The sequence below is a fragment of the Micromys minutus genome, assembly GCF_963924665.1.
Source record: "Micromys minutus genome assembly, chromosome: 24".
Lineage (NCBI taxonomy): Eukaryota > Metazoa > Chordata > Mammalia > Rodentia > Muridae > Micromys > Micromys minutus.
Window position 1 is genome coordinate 46596457 of NC_137959.1, and position 17362 is coordinate 46613818.

The window sequence follows — 17362 nt, forward strand, 5'->3', positions numbered from 1 at the left end:
GGGGAAATAGCAGCTGGTGACGGTGCATATATTTTTCTGGGTTTATTTCAGTTTAATTGGTGTGCTGTTTAAACTTGCAGATGTTGTTCTTTACAAGTGCACACACCCTAAGGCGTGCCTCGGTTCGAGTGTGTTGGTAGAACAGCCGGTAGGAATTGGTTCTCTCCCGCCGTCTGGGCTCCTCGGATAGAGTAGGTCATCAAGCTCGGCAGCAAGTGCCTTTACTCACTTACCCACTTCCCGGCATGCTGGCCTTCACGTGCTTCCTTTTGATTTTTGTTTCATTTATTGAGTGTATGTGCGTGTGTTGTACATGTGTGTGTGCCTGTGTATGGGTGCACACCTGTGCATTCACTAGTAGAGGGCAAAAGTTGGTATCCTCTATAGAATTCCACCTTACATCCTGAGACAAGGTCTCTTACTGAACCTGGAGTTCACGGATGGGCTAAGATGGCTGGTCATGGAGTCCCTGGAATCCCCCTGTCTCTGCCTGCCTAGCACTGGGATTGCTAGTGACCCTGTGCTCAGCCTACATAGGTTCTGGGGATTTTCCTTGGGTAGCAGGTGCTTTATCTACTGAGCCATCTCCTTATGTCTTTTGGGTATTGTTTATACTTTAATGACTGAGAATATTTGCCCCAAATTTTGGTCCCACACACACATCCTGTTGCATATTGCATGGCAGTCAGTGCAGCTGACTTCTTGTTTCGTCTCTTGAGTGACGCCATTTTATAAATTAGAAAGCATCAGGCCTGGAGAGATGGGTCAGCAGTTAGGAAACCTGTTGCTCTTGCAGAGGCCCTGACGATGGCTCAGTGGGTAAGACTGTGTTGTTCTTGCAAAGGATCAGAGTTTGGTTCCCAGCATCCACATCGGTCTTCAGCTCCTGGGAATCCAGAGCCCTCCTCTGGCTTCCTCAGTCACTAGCACTCACTCACATATTCACGTGCACCCATGCATGCACTGGAGTGTGAGACACACATACACCAATTTTTTAAAAAAAAGTTTAGGTTTGAAATCTCCCATTCAGATTTCATGAGCTGTTATGGTTTCATAGATTAGAGGGCCAAGACTAATCTGGGGTCCTGTTACCCAATCACTTTTAGTGATTGCAAGCCAGAGAGCTGAAGTGTGTTTTTGAATTCATGAGAGTAAATGTCTTCCACAGAAAAATAAGTTTGATAATGGGCTAAGGCTTTAGGGTCCAAGGTGATTCGGGAAAAATCAGTGGTGATCCCAGGTGTGGTGGCAACAGCAGCTTAATAAACGTTTCTCTTATCAACCTCAATTACCCTGCTTGATAATGAGAGCACCAGAGAACATGTGGATCTCCGCCCTGCACCACGGCAGTGTCATGGGCAGTGTCTTGGGCAGCATCACCTGTGGGATATGACTGTGCAGATCTTGAATCTTGTACCTAGTGCTCCAGCCTCTGGGAGACAGGGCATCCTCCTGAGTCCAGAAGAGACACAATGAGAGAGAGACACACAGAGAGAGAGAGAGAGAGACAGAGACAGAGAGAGAGACAGAGACAGAGAGAGACAGAGAGAGAGACAGAGGGTTAGAAAGACAGAGACAGGGAGTTAAAAAGAGACAGAGAGACCGAGAGACAGAGACAGAAACAGAGACAAACAAAGACAGAGAGACAGAGAGAAAGAGAGAGACAGAGAGTTAGAGAGAGACAGAGACAGAGAGTTAGAAAGAGAGAGAGACAGAGAGACAGACAGGGAGTTAAAAAGAGACAGAGAAACAGACACAGAGACCGAGTGAGCAGGTTCTCCTTTCCAGCTTCAAGGGAAACTCCAGTGTGAAGCGTCTCACTGAGGAGCAAGAGCGTCTGGAAGACGGTTCAGTGGTCAAAGTGCTTGCCTTGAGACTATGAGGACCTGGGTTTGATCCCAGGCACCCAACATAAAGAACTAGGCATGGTGGTCTGGCCTGTAATTTCAGCACTAGGGCAGTGGGGGGGGATGGCATGGAGACAAGAAGATTCCCTGGAGCTCCCTGAGCAGCCGGACCAGCCTACATGAAAAGCCCAGGCCAATGAAAGAACTTGAATTATAAAACAGAGCAGAAGGCTCCTAAGAATGAGACCTGAGGTTTTCCTCTGCCCTCCAAGTATGTGCACACATGCATACACACACACACACACACACATATATACATATACACCCCCTCCCCCACCTGCATGCACACATATGTGCATATATATCCCTCTTTCATGTACCTAAATACACAAACACACAAACGGTTCAAAACAAAGCAACGGACTGGAGACGGGTGTGTGAAGGCTTGAGGGCTTGAGTTCAGATCCTCCGTACCTGTAATCTCTACTAGGAAGGTAGAGGTGGGAGGGTCCTAGGGCTGGATGGCCAGGTAGCCTAGTCAAACCAGTTAATTCCAGACTATGTGGCACATAGTCAAGGAAGACACCTAATGTTGACCTCTGGCCTCCACACACACTTTCAAACACATTCGAATATACATGTGTACACATCTGTGTGGAAACACACACTTCCAAATGAGAATCTTACTTGGGGCAGAAGGGGGGCTGAGAGAGACCACAGCTGACCTCAGCTTTTACCTGAAACCACCAGGTGAATGGCGGGAGGGCTGCTTTTGAAAGATAAGTCTGGACCTCCACTTCAGACTCCTGCTGTGGTGTAGGTTTCCCAGTAAGCCCTAGCATCTAGGCTCTTTCCTGTTCTTGTCTAAACACCACAGAATCCACATCCCAGCCTCGGTGGGCCGCCAGAAGCGTGGCCCCGAGTTCCCGAGGCCGGAGATGCCTTCATGCAGCTGTGCTAATTTTTCCGAGTCACTGCAGAAGCGTGTCATCTGATTAGTGATTCCCAAATAAGGAGACTTTAGGAGACACTGAGATCTGATTATCACCTTTTAAAAACAGCACGGGAACCTGTAGGTCCTGTCGAGACACATTTCTATATGGTTCTCCTGGAAGCGGATTAACCCTTTCAACGAACGTCAAATGGGAAGGCACCCAAGGGAGCGCTGTCGTCCGTTCTTCAGTCTGCTGGAGAAGAGCCTTACCCTGTACCACCATCCACCTCAGCAAGAGGTGAAAGGCCATTACGGGCTCAGTGCTTCCTAGCCGCATTTGAATTCCTACTTTAAGGAGAACACTGTGCGGCAGGTGGTCAGCCCTGCTTGAAAACATTGGATGTGACATGCACAGTGCCAGCTGGGCTACACAGAGAGACAGACAGACAGAGAGACAGACAGCAGACTGGATCTATACTTCAGTTGGTAGAAGTTCTTGCTTACCATCCGCAAGCCCCCAGGTCCCATCCTGAGCACCACACAGCTGGTCATATTAATGCAAGCCTGTAATTCTCAGCATGTGGGAGGGGAAGATGGAAGATCAGAAGTTCAAGGCCACCCTGGTATGTGAGGCCTGTCTCAAAGGAAGAGGACAAAGGTAGATGTTGATTCCTGAGCTGAGGTTGTTAGGTTGTAGAGTGCTGGTGAGGTCTGGTTGTGAGTTCTTAGATAGCCACGGGACAGAATTGCAACAGAGAACACATCACTGATGCCCGCTGACCTGGTCCCCACAGAGCAAGGGACAGTGTGATCCAAAAAACTCAGGAAACACTAGGCTTTATCCTCTCTGGCCTTGGGGCTCTTTCAAGGGCACAGGGTCCTCAGCACCTAGTCTGATCATTGTAATAAAAAAGTTTTACATACAAGGGAGAGACAGCCAGCACAGCCAGGACAAGAGACAGACCGAAAGCTCAGGCTGGTTTTTCAAACTGGTCAATCCTCCTGCCTCCACCTCTTGAGTGCTGAGATTACAGATTGATACCACTATGCCCCAAAACACGTTCTTACTTGCCTCTTCGCCTTGTTGATTAACTCATAGGTTAAGATTATAAACACAAGTGTGTAATCCTGGCACTCCTATGGGCAAGAGGAGACAGGCAGGAGAATCACTTGAGATTCCCCCAGACCAGCCAGTCTAGAGTGTGTGGTACTGTGGCAGAAAAAGGAGAGAGCCTACAAAAAAGCAGTAGCTCTGGGAACCACCCTAGGCATTATGGGATATGGAGCAATGGCTCTGGGGACCACCCCAGGCATTATGTGGTATGATCAGACTTTGTTGGAACAACTACACTGTTGACCTTGACCTAATTATGATCATTGACTTTGGAAAGACCGAGTGGGGACAGTAGATGCCAGGTGGCCTATGAAACTGGAACTAGTTGGCATGTGACCTTTCAGAACACTTTTTGACCTAGCTATTGATAATGCAGCCGGCAGCCTGCACAGTTGTCTGACCTTGATGGACATGAAAGGCTCTACTGAAGCCTGGCCCAGTCAGGACCTATGTTTCAGAAACCCCAATGGGGCCCTAAAGTGTCTAATCTGTGACTGTCCCTGCAGGTAATATGAGACGTACGTCTTTTAGAAATGGGCTCCTCAGCTGGAGAGATGGCTCAGTGGTTAAGAGCACTGACCGCTCTTCCAGAGGTCCTGAGTTCAACTCCCAGCAACCACATGGTGGCTCACAACCATCTGTAATGGGATGATGCCCTCTTCTGGTGTGTCTGAAGACAGCTACAGTGTACTCATATATATAGAAATAAATAAATAAATCTAAAAAAGAAAAAAGAAAAGAAATGGGCTTCTCAGCCTCGGGGCTTCTGGGAGTTCTGGCCCATGTTCAGCTCTGCAAGCTGGAAGACAGGAGGGAGTTCAGGGCCTCCTGGTCTAGAGAGGGTGGGACACTGCAGGGCTGTGGGAGGACACAGGGGATGCTTGACCAGCCCAGTGACTCCTACTGCCTTCCAGGGATTGAACAGAAATCACTTTGCTACTGGTGCTTGAACTTCCTTTCACCTGTACCTCAGCTGTCTTAGAAAGCAACAGAGAAAATGCTCACCCGCCGTGAGATGGCTTCCAAATGCTGGGAGAAGTCTCAAAGGTCACAGCCTTAATTGGAAGGTCAGAAAATTCCAACAGTGGAGAAGGCCAGCTCGATCTGCCCCACTTGGAAACTCTACCTACACACAGACTTTACCACACAGGCAGTGGACTGACAGCGGCATGTCCTGGACTGACTCAGTGTATAGCTAAGGATGGCCTTGAACTCCTGATTCTCCTGTGTTCACTTTCTGAGTGCTGGAACACAGGTTTGGCTACCACACCTACTCTTTGGGGTGCCGTGGCTTGAGCACAGGTTTTTGTGTGCATTAGGTAAGCACTCTGAGCTGGCTCTCCTTAGCTGTCTTATCTAGTCAGCTCTTTCCAAACTCACAAGCCCCCGCCTTCGATTTCAGATGAGGAAACGAGAGGAAAGGGCTTAGCAAACTTGAATAGCAAGTCATAAAATATGCTTGTTTAAAAATCAAGAACCCAGGTGTCGGCAGCACGTACCTTTAATCCCAGCACCTGGAAGTCAGAGACAAGCTGATCTCTGTGAGTTTGAGGCCAGCCTGGTCTACAGAGCTAGTTCCAGGACAGCCAGGGCTACACAGAGAATCCCCGTCTCAAAAAACAAAAAACAAGACAAACAAATAAAGGATGGAGCATCAAAGTCAGGGCGCAGCTCAGAGGCGTGAGGCCCTGGGTGTAACCCCTAGTACCACACAACGACAACAAATATGTCAAGAACAAAGCAGTTCTCTATTATTCCTCAACGGACATTTTGAATGACAGTAAAAAGGAAACAGAAAGTGATGTATGTGTGAGCCACAGCAATAGCAGTGAAGACGTGTGTGACATCCCTGAATGGACGAGAGAAACACAGGGCTAGCTGACGGCCAGTCTAAAGACTGGAAACAGGTATGGTTCGCACCTTTACTCAGCAGAACAGGAGACAGGAGATAGTTATCACTCACCTGTTGTCTGGGAGTCTGCCCAGGTGGCACATACCTCTTAAAAAAAAAAAAAAAAAAAAAAAAAGGTCGGGCTGGAGAGATGGCTTAGTGGTTAAGAGCACTGACTGCTCTTGCACAGGTCCTGAGTTCAAATCCCAGCAACCACATGGTGACTCACAACCATCTGTAATGAGATCTGATGCCCTCTTCTACAGTGTTCTTATATATAATAAATAAATAAATCTTTAAAAAATAGGTCAAAGGGCAGGAGAAGTGGCTCAGAGATTAAGAGCCCCCCCCCCCCCCGCCTCCCCGCCTCTGGCAGAGGAGCAAAGCTTGGTCTCAGCATTTCCATTTAGTGGCTCACAAGCATCTGTCACTCCAGGACATCTGACAACTTCTGGCCTCCTAGGGCACCCACACTCACTTACACATAAACACATTCAGATACACACAATACACATTAATAATAATAATAATAATAATAATAATAATAACCTCTTTAAAAATGAGGTCAAAGCTTGCTATGCAAATACTTAGACTTAACCCAGTCTTCAATCCTAGTTGGTGAGGGAGTGTCTACAAAACCAGGAGATTACTGAGATGTGATTAACCTGGAAGGTTTCCTAGAGGGAGAAGGAAGCCCGGTTGTCACTCAGCAGATTCTCGCCATCTGGATGATCGCTTACACTCAGAGCTGTCAGCTGCTGCCACTTCCTGTTCTAAGCAGAGCCACTATGGTACAGCCATGAGAGTTGTCCCCTGTGTTGTCTTCCTCACACAGCCCAGGAGGCGGCTCAGTCAGTACCTTACGATCACACTGTAAGGGCAAGAACCTGAATTTAGTCTGTAGAATCTGAATTAAAAGCTGGTCTGGTGGCTCGTGTTTGTAATGCTAGCAGCTGTGAGGCGGAGGCTGAGATAGGCAGGTCCCTCAGCCAGCCAGGTCCAGACAAAGGTCCAGGCCAATAGGAGACTCTGTCTCAAAGGAGTGGAAGAGAGGAAGCTGCCTGAAGAATGACACTCAAGTTTGTCCACTGACCTCTATGTGCACACAAATGCACACACACATACAACACACAGAAATACCCACACATATATACACACATACACAAATACCCACACATACATATACACATTCACACATACACAAACATACACACACACAGAAATACCCACACATACATACACATACACAAATACCCACACATATATACACACATACACACATACACACATAAATACCCACACATACATATGCACACACACACACAAATACCCACACATATACACACACATATACACACAAATACCCACACATACATACACACACACACAAATATCCACACACATATACACACATACACACAAATATCCACATATAGATATACACATTCACACATACACAAACATGCATACACAGCCACACATACAAATACACAGGCACACATAGACACACACATTCACACAGACACACACATTCACACAGACACACACATTCACACAGACACACACACATACATACATACACACATATACACACATACACACACTAAAAATGCTTACAATAGGAAGCCAGGATTTTTACTGTCACTGGAAAATAACAATCCTTCCCAGCAGTGAGTACCACAAACTCCAAAATAACAGTTGTGCCGGTACAGATGGCATGTCACCATCTGACATCACACATGTCATGCTGTCCCTGCAGCCCATCAGCAGGTTTGATGGGGGAGACTTTGGCCTCCCCAGTTGGTTCTCTTACTGTAGCCATCACTGCTGAGCATTGGTCATGACAGCCACATTTGCCCAGCCAGGCTCCATACCTGTAGCTTACTAAATCCACCTACTGGCAGGTACCTGGTACTCAGATGTTGGCACAAATCAGAGGGATATTTAAAAATATGACACTGTGTCTGATAGAAAAGAGAGACTTGAGTTATCTACCCTTTTAGTACCTGGGATTTACATAAACGTCCGCAGACTGTAGGAAGAAAGAGACCAAGGAGCCACGCGGAAGGGGGTCTAGCTTGAGAGGCAAAGAAAGACAGATCATCATCCATTTAAACATCACCGGAGAAATGACAGTGCCTAGTGTCCTTTGTGGAATTCTTACACATTTTCATCATTTGCTTGACTTTGCAGAAGACCCCTTTTGAATGTCTCAATCACTTTTCAGGTTACTGGAGAAGAAGTAGGGAGAGAAAAGAAGCAAGAAAAGGGGACTTCATGAGAACATGGCAGAGGGGGAACCTAAGAAAAGGGGACTCCATGAGGAAATGGCAGAGGGGGACCTAAGAAAGGGGACTCCATGAGGATATGGCAGAGGGATACCTAAAAAAGGGGGACTTCATGAGGAAATGGCAGAGGGGGAACCTAAGAAAAGGAGACTCCATGAGGAAATGGCAGAGGGGGACCTAAGAAAAAGGGACTCCATGAGGAAATGACAGTTGGGGACCTAAGAAAAGGGGGCTCCATGAGGAAATGACAGAGCGGGACCTAAAAAGGGGGGGCTCCTTGAGGAAATGACAGAGGGGGGCCTAAGAAAAGGGGGCTCCATGAGGAAATGAATGAGGGGAAACTAAGAAAAGGGGGCTCCATAACGAAATGAATAAGGGAAACCTAAGACAAGGGGACTCCATGACGAAATGGCAAAGGGGGACCTAAGAAAAGGGAACTCCATGAAGAAAATGGCTGAGGGGGACCTAAGAAAAGGGAGCTCCATGAGGAAATGGTGGAGGGGGACCTAAGAAGTTGATGGAGAGGTATAGTGTCGATTTGGGAAATTTAGTTTCTTTAAAAAACACAGAAATATTATAAGAAGATGTTTTTGCTTTAATCCCAGGTGTGGGATATGGAGCTACTTCAGACGGTCCACAGCAGCTGACTATGAATTGCCTTGTGCTCTAGCAGGGCTGTGATCTTGCCAGCAGCAGATAATTTCTGAGCTTGTGTGTTGTTTGGAATTCTGGGGGCTTTTCAGAGGGTATATAACTGCCAGAGCTCTGCTAGGCAGGGTGGTGGGTTGTTGGCTGTTGGCTTTTGTTTGATGTTGGTTGTGGTTTGTTAAGTAGTTGTTTGCAAAGAAGAAAGATGAAAAAAATTAGTTATCTGGATGGTGAGTGAGGATCAAACTTGCCCTGGGGAACTCAGTCAAACCCCCTGTCAGCAGGAGGTCATCTAAGAATAATGCCCACTCTTTCCTATTTATCCCTTTTCCTCTACTATCCAGTGTTAGGGGTTAAAGGGTAGGAAAAGGGTAGAGAAAAATGGAAGAAAGAAAAACCCACAAAGTAGAAAAAGACTGGCTACAGAGAGGTTGATTTTAAATAGTTGTTAGCTCTGGTCACTTAAGTGGCCAAGAGGTTCTTGTCACAGTATGAACAAGAAACCAAGAACAGTAGCAAAACCAAGCTGGGTGGCAAATGCCTTTAATCCAAACACTTGGGAGGCAGAGGCAGGAAGATATCTGAGTTCAAGGCCAGCCTGGTCTACAGAGCAGTTTCAGGACAGCCAAGGCTACACAGGGAAACCCTGTCTCAAACAAAACAAAACAAAAGACAAAAACGTAAGAATAATAGTTAGAAGAGGAAGAAGGAGGAAGGAAAGAACAGCAGCGTCCACATACTACTGGACTCGCATGGAGCCCGTCCTCAGGGTAAAACAGAAGAGGGGAGTGGGGATGAAATTGGGGTTCAGTGGAGCAGTGGAGGTGGATGGTGAAGGGCAGAGGTATCTAAGCAGAGAGGAAGAGGCTATTGTTTATTTACCAAGGTAATTTGACCACAGAGATGACCTGCAACAAAGTCTCATTTGTCCTTGCTGTCACAGAAGCGATTCTATCACAGCTTCCAAGACCTGTTCCAAGTGAGTGTTTGGTTTTGAGATGCCAAGACTCCTAGCTAATCCTAGAGAGCTCATCTTGATTTTAGGGGACTAAAACTCTAGCCTGTCTGGTCCCAGAGAAGCTGTTTTGGCTTGGGGGTGATGAGGACCTCACCTGGCTCTGCTAGGTGTGTGGTCTAGCTGTAGTTATGGTTGAGATTCCGGTATGGGGTTTGCGCCTGACACTCCCCCTCTAGGCTTGCTCTTGTTGCTGCTGGTGTATGACCTGAACTACTCTCTGGTCCACAAGTGTGACTTGTGTTCATTTTCACTTTGCTTTCCCACCGTCTGAATACATTCAAGGTCTCCAATGGGCTTTTTTTCCCCCCACAGCTAGGACTTTATTCAGATCACAGTCTCATTACACTTGGTCCAAGAACATTCAAATAAGAACTTAAATCAGAAGGTAAAGATTGGTCTTCAGGCATCATAGCCAATGATGCAATGTTTGCCTGTGATTTCTCTGATATAAAACCACATCCACGCCTCAGCGGCCACCAAACCATTCAGCACAGCTTCCTTAACTGTACGGTGTCTGAAGCTACCAGTGTTAGCACTTTGAATTCTTTTTGTCAGGCTCTGAATAGCAGTAGGGATTTTACCAGGGGTTGGGGAAAACAGCTCAACCTTGGCATAGTCCTAAGATGTGGCCAATAGAGGATTCAAGTAAGTTGTGGCAGCGGCCACCGTCGATGGTGCCTTCTCTGAGAAGTTACAGATGAACTTGGCCATGCTCTAAGGCGGAAGGTATGTCTCCCCGAACCACTGGCTGATTCCAATGGGCATTTATTCCAACAGTAGAACTGTCTTTAAAATAGTTGCATCTTTTTTTTTTGAAAAGATTTATTTATTTATTATATATAAGTACACTGTAGCTGTCTTCAGACACACCAGAAGAGGGCATCAGATCTCATTACAGATGGTCGTGAGCCACCATGTGGTTGCTGGGATTTGAACTCAGGACCTCCAGAAGAGCAGTCAGTGCTCTTAACCACTGAGCCACCTCTCCAACCCTAGAGTTCTATCTTAATTAGACACTTATCCACACCTGTCGATGATGCCGCCCAGCTAACAGAGCCTGGCATGATCTCTTTGTCTCCAAGTCATAAATAACAGCATAATTCAAGAATTCTGTGAGCAAGGATCATGCCTCGTTGTGACCCCAGTACGCAGCAGGGCAGCCAGCAGTCAGGAGACCACAAGAACCTTTCCTGAGTAGTGAATAAGATGTAATCCTGGAATGTATGCTAATGTCAATACTATAGGTTGTTATTTCAGAGCAGACACTATTCACTGCTCATTGACTCACGGAGCTGAGAAACTCACAAAGGGAGTGTCAGGGACAGGGTGTGAGAAGAGAAGGGGGACAGTCAAACATCTTTCCAGTGCAATGTGAACTCAGTGCTGACCTGCCCTCTCTCCCTGTCCCCTCCCCTCCCCCTCCCCTCACTCCTTCCATTCCTGCCTGCCTTCCTGCCTGCCTCTGATTTTTTTCCCCCTGTGTCAGAAGCAATCAGTTGATCTCACCAGAGGACAGGAGCCAGCTGGGAAATGCTGATGTGACTTTTGTGTCTTCTTCACCCAGAGAAAACACTGGGTATGAGTTTGCATACTGGAGTGCCCATGGATAGAGTCTGGGGCAGGCAGAGGAAGCAGGTTACAGAGATGGTAACCCTGGATGCAGTTGTCTGCCTTTGTATTAAGCAAGATAATGTGTGTGTGTGTGTGTGTGTGTGTGTGTGTGTGTGTGTACTTGTGCACCTGAGTACACTTTTACTGGGATGAGTAGAAAGGCCAGAGGTCCACGTCCTGTATCTTCCTCAATGGCTCTCCACTTTGTATTTTTGAAACCATTGAGCCTGCAGCTTATTGATGGGGGTCTGGCCGACGAGCTTCAGAAATCTGCCTTTCACTTCATAGGTGTTGGAGACCCAAACTCAGCGTCCCATGCTTGCACTGAGCCATTGTCCCAGCCCAGAGACAATGCACTTTAATGACTCAACACGATGTCTGCCTTGAGTCACAGGAAGGAAAGCCACCGTCACTGCCATTGTCACAATTATTACTACAAGGCTGAGAGGGCTGGAGACTGCTTCCTGCGAGGTGATGTAGGAGAGCACTATCTAGCCTCGGCGCCCTCTGGTGGTGGGGCTTAGACTGCACATCTGTCACAACTGCCCTCCTGTGAGAATTAGAGCCATGGTAGCTTACCCTAATTGTCCTGTTCCCCTGATGGCTGGGGGGCCATGCCACATTCATTGAAATATTAGACCAGTGGTTCTCAGCCTTCCTAATGCTGTGACCCTTTAGTTCATGAGTTTAATCCTCATGTCCTGGTGACCCAACCATGAAATTATTTTGTTGCTATTTCATTTTGCTACTTTTATGAGTTGTAAGTGTTTTCTGATGGTCTTAAGTGACCTCTGTGAAAGGGTCATTTGACTTCCCTTCCCCCCAAAAAGGGTCACAACCCACAAGTTGAAAACTGCTGGCCTAGAGAGAGTGCTCCAACCTTACAAGTTCTGCCACTGAACAATGTATGGAACCCAAAAGATCTGGCTCATTTGAAACCGTGTCTTCAAGTAAGTTTCTTAGCCTCGGCGTGCCTCAGGAAAGGCTAGCGTGTGGATTAATCAGAGTTGGCAGGTGCCGTCAAAAGCACTGGCCTACCTCTCCTCTGGAAAGTTCGATGTCCATTTGTGTTGTGAGGACAAAGCGCACGTGTTCTGTGGTCCCATCTTATGAATATGCTGAAGGGTTAGTGCTTGAAGAAAAGACTGGACTTAACGGGTTCATTGGCTGGAGTTACTCTGATAAGTCAGTGCAAACCAGGTGGCTTAAAACAGCAGATCCACCCTCCACATTACTGGGGCTGGAGGCTGAAGCCAAGGTGGCAGGAGGCACATCCTGCCCCACCCCCAAGGCCCAGGAAAGATCCGGTCCACCAGTTCCATGGAGTTCCATGAGTTCTGTAGCTCAGTCTTTAAGTGGTTCCCCAGTGTGATGGTGTCAGACTTTTTGTCACTGTGACAAATTCCTAAAACAAAAAAGGGAAGAGAGTGTAACTAGGGAGATAGCTGAGTGGGTGAGGCTCGCTGTGCGAGTGTGAGGAACTGAGCTTGAGTCTCAGCACCCAAAGAACAGCGTGGCTGCACGCATCTACATTCTGGGCATTTTTTAAGGTGGTTGGATTTTGCTTAAAATCTGTTTCTTTTGCTTCAGTGAAAGTGGCAAAGGCCTTTGGAGGTGATAGTTTATGTGTTTATTATTAAATAAGTACACCGTGGCTGTCTTCAGACACACCAGAAGAGGGCATCAGATCCTATTACAGATGGTAGTGAGCCACCATGTGGTTGCTGGGATGTGAACTCAGGACCTCTGGAAGAGCAGACAGTGCTCTTAACCACCGAGCCATCTCTCCAGCCTCAGAGGTGATAGTTTAAACAGCAGTCGAGAACTCCTTTGGGGTCGAATGGCATCTTGACAGGGCTATCACATCAGCTACCCTGCATCTCAGGTCACACCGTCACAGCAGTAGCATGATTACGGTTATGAAGCCGCAATGAAAATAATTTTTATGATCAGGGGTCACCTCCACAAGAGGACTGTATTAGAGGGTTGCAGCATTCAGAAGGCTGGGGACCACTGCTTTAAGGTGTCAGCACCTAGCAGGGCATATATGCCTGATAATGTTTTCAGCAGCCTGAGGGCAAGCGATGGTTCTTGGGTGTGCTCCCTCAAAGTGTCAAAACTGAAAGGAGCCATCTTAATGCTAATGCTGGGAGAAAAGTTTCTACAGAACTCAATTCCTCACTGCTGGGTCTCTGTACAATCTAGAAACTTCCCTGACCTGTTGTCCAAGCAAAACTAAACCATTCGCACAACAAATACTTATTAGATGAGACAAGCAGGGTCTCCATCTCTTAAGACCAAACAAGTTAGTCTCAGGAAAAGTCAACACAGGAGGAGGGAGGAGTGAAGGTTAGAACTGCCGAGAGCTGAGTCCCCTCAGGCTGGAGGGAGAACCAGACCCAGAACCCAGAACAGGGATAACAGAAGCTGTTTCACATAGCAGCAGATCCTCGTTACACATATGCATATCCGACAGGGGGATGCAAAGCTGGCTGTCTCGGTTTGTTTGTTTCTTTGGTTGATTGGTTGGTTGAGACTGTGTCTTATTCTACAGCCCAGGTTGCCTGGAACTCATGCAACCCAGGTTAGCATTGAATTCACAGCTATTCTCCTGTCTCAGCTTCCCGAGTGGTAGGCTTATAGGTGTAAACCACAATTCTCAGCTCTGTTTTGGGTCTTGGTTCCTATGATGGTTTTTCTAAACACTTGCACTCATACCTCAGAACTGGCCTCTCACAAAGTCTGCCCTGCAGCTGCCGGACCACTAACCCCTAACTAATCTTGGGACCACTGGACGTGGGGTGGCTGCTCATGAGGACACAGTGTGAGGAAGGACATGGCAGGCAGTTGCAGCTGGTCACAGTTAAATGACTAAAGAGCAATCCGTCTCACTGATGGTCAGTTTACCATGTTTGCCTAAGTTGTTCTGCCTGAAGCCCTGGTCAGGTGTTTTGTTTGTCTGTTTTTATCTTTGTTTTGTTTTAATGAACTTATATTATTACTGTGACAGAGTGTCTCAATATGGACCGGGCTGGCCTTGAACTTGTGATCTTCTAGCCTCATTCAACTGAATACGAGGGTTACAGGCATAGATCACCATGCCCAGCTTGGTTTATATCTTGAAGGTGGCTTCCAGAATTCTCTGAGGTCACAGTCCACACCTTCACTTGGCTCGAGCCCTTGTGAGTAGTTGCTTCTGCTTTCTCTGCATTACCCTGTGTCTCTACATCTGCTTCCAATGTTGCAGAGGTTTCCTGAGGCCACAGCTGCATGGGCTGGTAAGTCTGAGACAGCAGCAGAAGCTGCTGAAGGGAGTGTTAGGCCCAGAATCTTGGGTTTCCTTCAGGTGTCTCTCTAGGGTGGAACTGTATTTCTGAAGAAGTTCCTGAGGCTGATGCTCTGTGCAGGGCCCCACTCAAGAACCTCGGACTTATAACTGCAGTGGTACTAATGCACCACAGTTCTGTCCAGGAACTCAGCTGTGGGCCCCAGGCATGCTGGGAGATGGAGAGCCCTCTAGGTTGGGCGGTTACAAAGAAGAGTGAAAGGTTATGAGGAACAGAGGAAGTGAAGAAATAGGTTCGATTCCCCAGGTTTGAGAAACAGGGTGGCTTCGGAGCTGACACAGGAAGGGAGGATGTGTAAAGAGGGGATCTCCTAATGTCTCAGGTTCAACATTTTTTCTGTTCCATGTTCAACATTTTTACTTTGGAAAAAAAGTATGACTCAAGTTAAATCATGCACCTGGGCCTGGTTTGGGAGATTATCCTGTCTTTGGTGACAGAAAAGACAATGTGTGGGATGTAGGTAGGGGCTGGAGCCTGACTGGGGTCTGAAATATTTACAGTATTACTGATGGGAAGCAGGAAGAGAGGCGATTGGCCAGGCAAGGGCCTGTTTGCCTTCTTGCCCAGAGGGAGGCACCCATAAGGGGCTGGCTATTAGTTCCAAACAATTAGCTCACTAGTCTTTAATGTAGCTTTAGGATCCGCTGACAGAGAGTAGTCAACACTCACCTGCTGGGAAGACAGTCTCTCAGTGAGGGATTGCTTATGTTGGGTTGGCTTGTCTCTGTGTGTGTGGTGGTGGTGTCTTAATTAAACTAATTAATGTGGGAAGAGTTAGTCCACTGTGGGTGGCACCATTTCCTAGACAAGTAGTCCTGAACTGTATAAAAGAGGAAGAAGCTAGGGATGGAGAGATGGCTCAGTGGTTAAGAGCACTGACTGCTCTTCCAGAGGTCCTGAGTTCAATTCCCAGCATCCACATGGTAGTAATGGGATCTGATCCCCTCTTCTGGTATGTGTCTGAAAATATGCAGTGTATTCATATAAATTTTAAATAATCATTAAAAAAAGAGGAAGAATCTAGCCAAAAGCAAGTGAGCACGGATCTATGCATTTATTATTCTCTGAGCTCCTAACTGTGGTGGTGATGTTCTGAGTTCCTGCCTCGACTTCCCCATAGTAACTAACAGGCTGTAAACCGGAATTGCCAAACGCATGCTTTCTCCCACATATTACTTGTTGTTGGGTTATTTCATCACAGCAACAGAAATGAAACTAGAGTAGCTCACCAATATGGCTGCAAGCTAGCGTGTTGGTCAGGGCATGTAGCTCAGTGATACAGTATCCACCGAGCATGCAGGAGGTCCCCAGTTCCCTCCCAGCCCCCCGAGTAAACAACAGCAACAGCAAAAGGAAATCAACATGCACTGCCTAACCTGTTGTGGCCACTTTTTAAGTGAGGACAACTCAGCGGGACCGTCTTGCTATCTGGACTGATGCAGGGGCATGCCTTCCACACTAATCAACTTCCCCATCATGTGATATCTTTTCCAGGCCCAGCTGTCTCAGGCCTTAAATGGAGTTTCAGATAAGGCCAAAGAGGCGAAGGAGTTTCTGGTTCAGCTCAAGAACATACTGCAGCAGATCCAGGTTAGTGGACTCCGGTGCTACACAGACCGTGTGGCTGTCTGTCTGACACAGAGAGAAGGAGGGCAAGTCTCGGGACAAGTGATCATCCACAATGATTTTTTCCAGACGGTTGACCTGTCTGGTTGTACAGTTGTAGGTGCTGGAGGTGCCACTTTCAGCCCGTTTACACGCAGGTAACACTGATGGTACTTAGGTACGCCTGTGTACTCAGATCAAAACATAAACCCCTCGTTACCTAAATAAATGTGCTGAGTGTCTACACTATGCCCCACACTGAGACTGACAATATACAGATGTGCTGAGTGTCTACACTATGCCCCACACTGAGACTGACAATATACAGATGTGCTGAGTGTCTACACTATGCCCCACACTGAGACTGACAATATACAGATGTGCTGAGTGTCTACACTATGCCCCACACTGAGACTGACAATATACAGATGTGCTGAGTGTCTACACTATACCCCACACTGAGACTGACAATATACAGATGTGCTGAGTGTCTACACTATGCCCCACACTGAGACTGACAATATACAGAAATCAGCGAGTCCTGCTTCAGTATGTGCACAGAGGGAGGCCCGGAGCGTTTGCAGGCCTTGCTGGAGAAATGGACTGAGTGTCCTGAACCGTTCTCATTCTTTATCTTCCGGTTCCTCCTGTACCTTTCCTCAGCCTGTAAATACGTGTGTGTGTGTGTGTGTGTGTGTGTGTGTGTGTGTGTGTGTGTAATTTTATATATGGTCTCATTACAAAGCCCAAGCTGGCCTCAGACTCTCAATCCCCTTGCTTCAGCCTCTCAAGGGCTAAGATGTAATGTCCACCCTCCCAATTCCCACGGGAAGTCTTAAGTCACGGTCTTAAAGATCACTTAAGTCTGATGTTTGGTGCACACAGATTCATCCATTTTCTCTAAATGCCACTACAAGAGATCAGAGATGGAGCACAGACAGCAGCAGAAATGGATTCAGTTCAGAGGCTGCAAGAGCAAGGTCACCGGCTGGCTCCTCCCGAGGCGCCTCCGCTTGACTGGCAGATGGCAGTTCTCTGTGTCCTCGTGTGATTGTCCCT

General features: G+C 47.2%; 1 protein-coding gene across 2 annotated transcripts in view; it reads left to right on the forward strand.

Moving 5' to 3' along the window:
- The window catches only part of TRIM67 (tripartite motif containing 67), a gene marked incomplete at both ends in the record, with an annotated part of 32957 nt that overhangs the window by 3297 nt on the left and 12298 nt on the right, over positions 1–17362 (forward strand). For both annotated transcript variants that reach the window (XM_080936579.1, XM_080936580.1), the window contains one exon: positions 16193–16288. In XM_080936579.1, coding sequence (XP_080792705.1) covers positions 16193–16288 — 96 coding nt within the window. The remainder of the gene's footprint in view (positions 1–16192; positions 16289–17362) is intronic.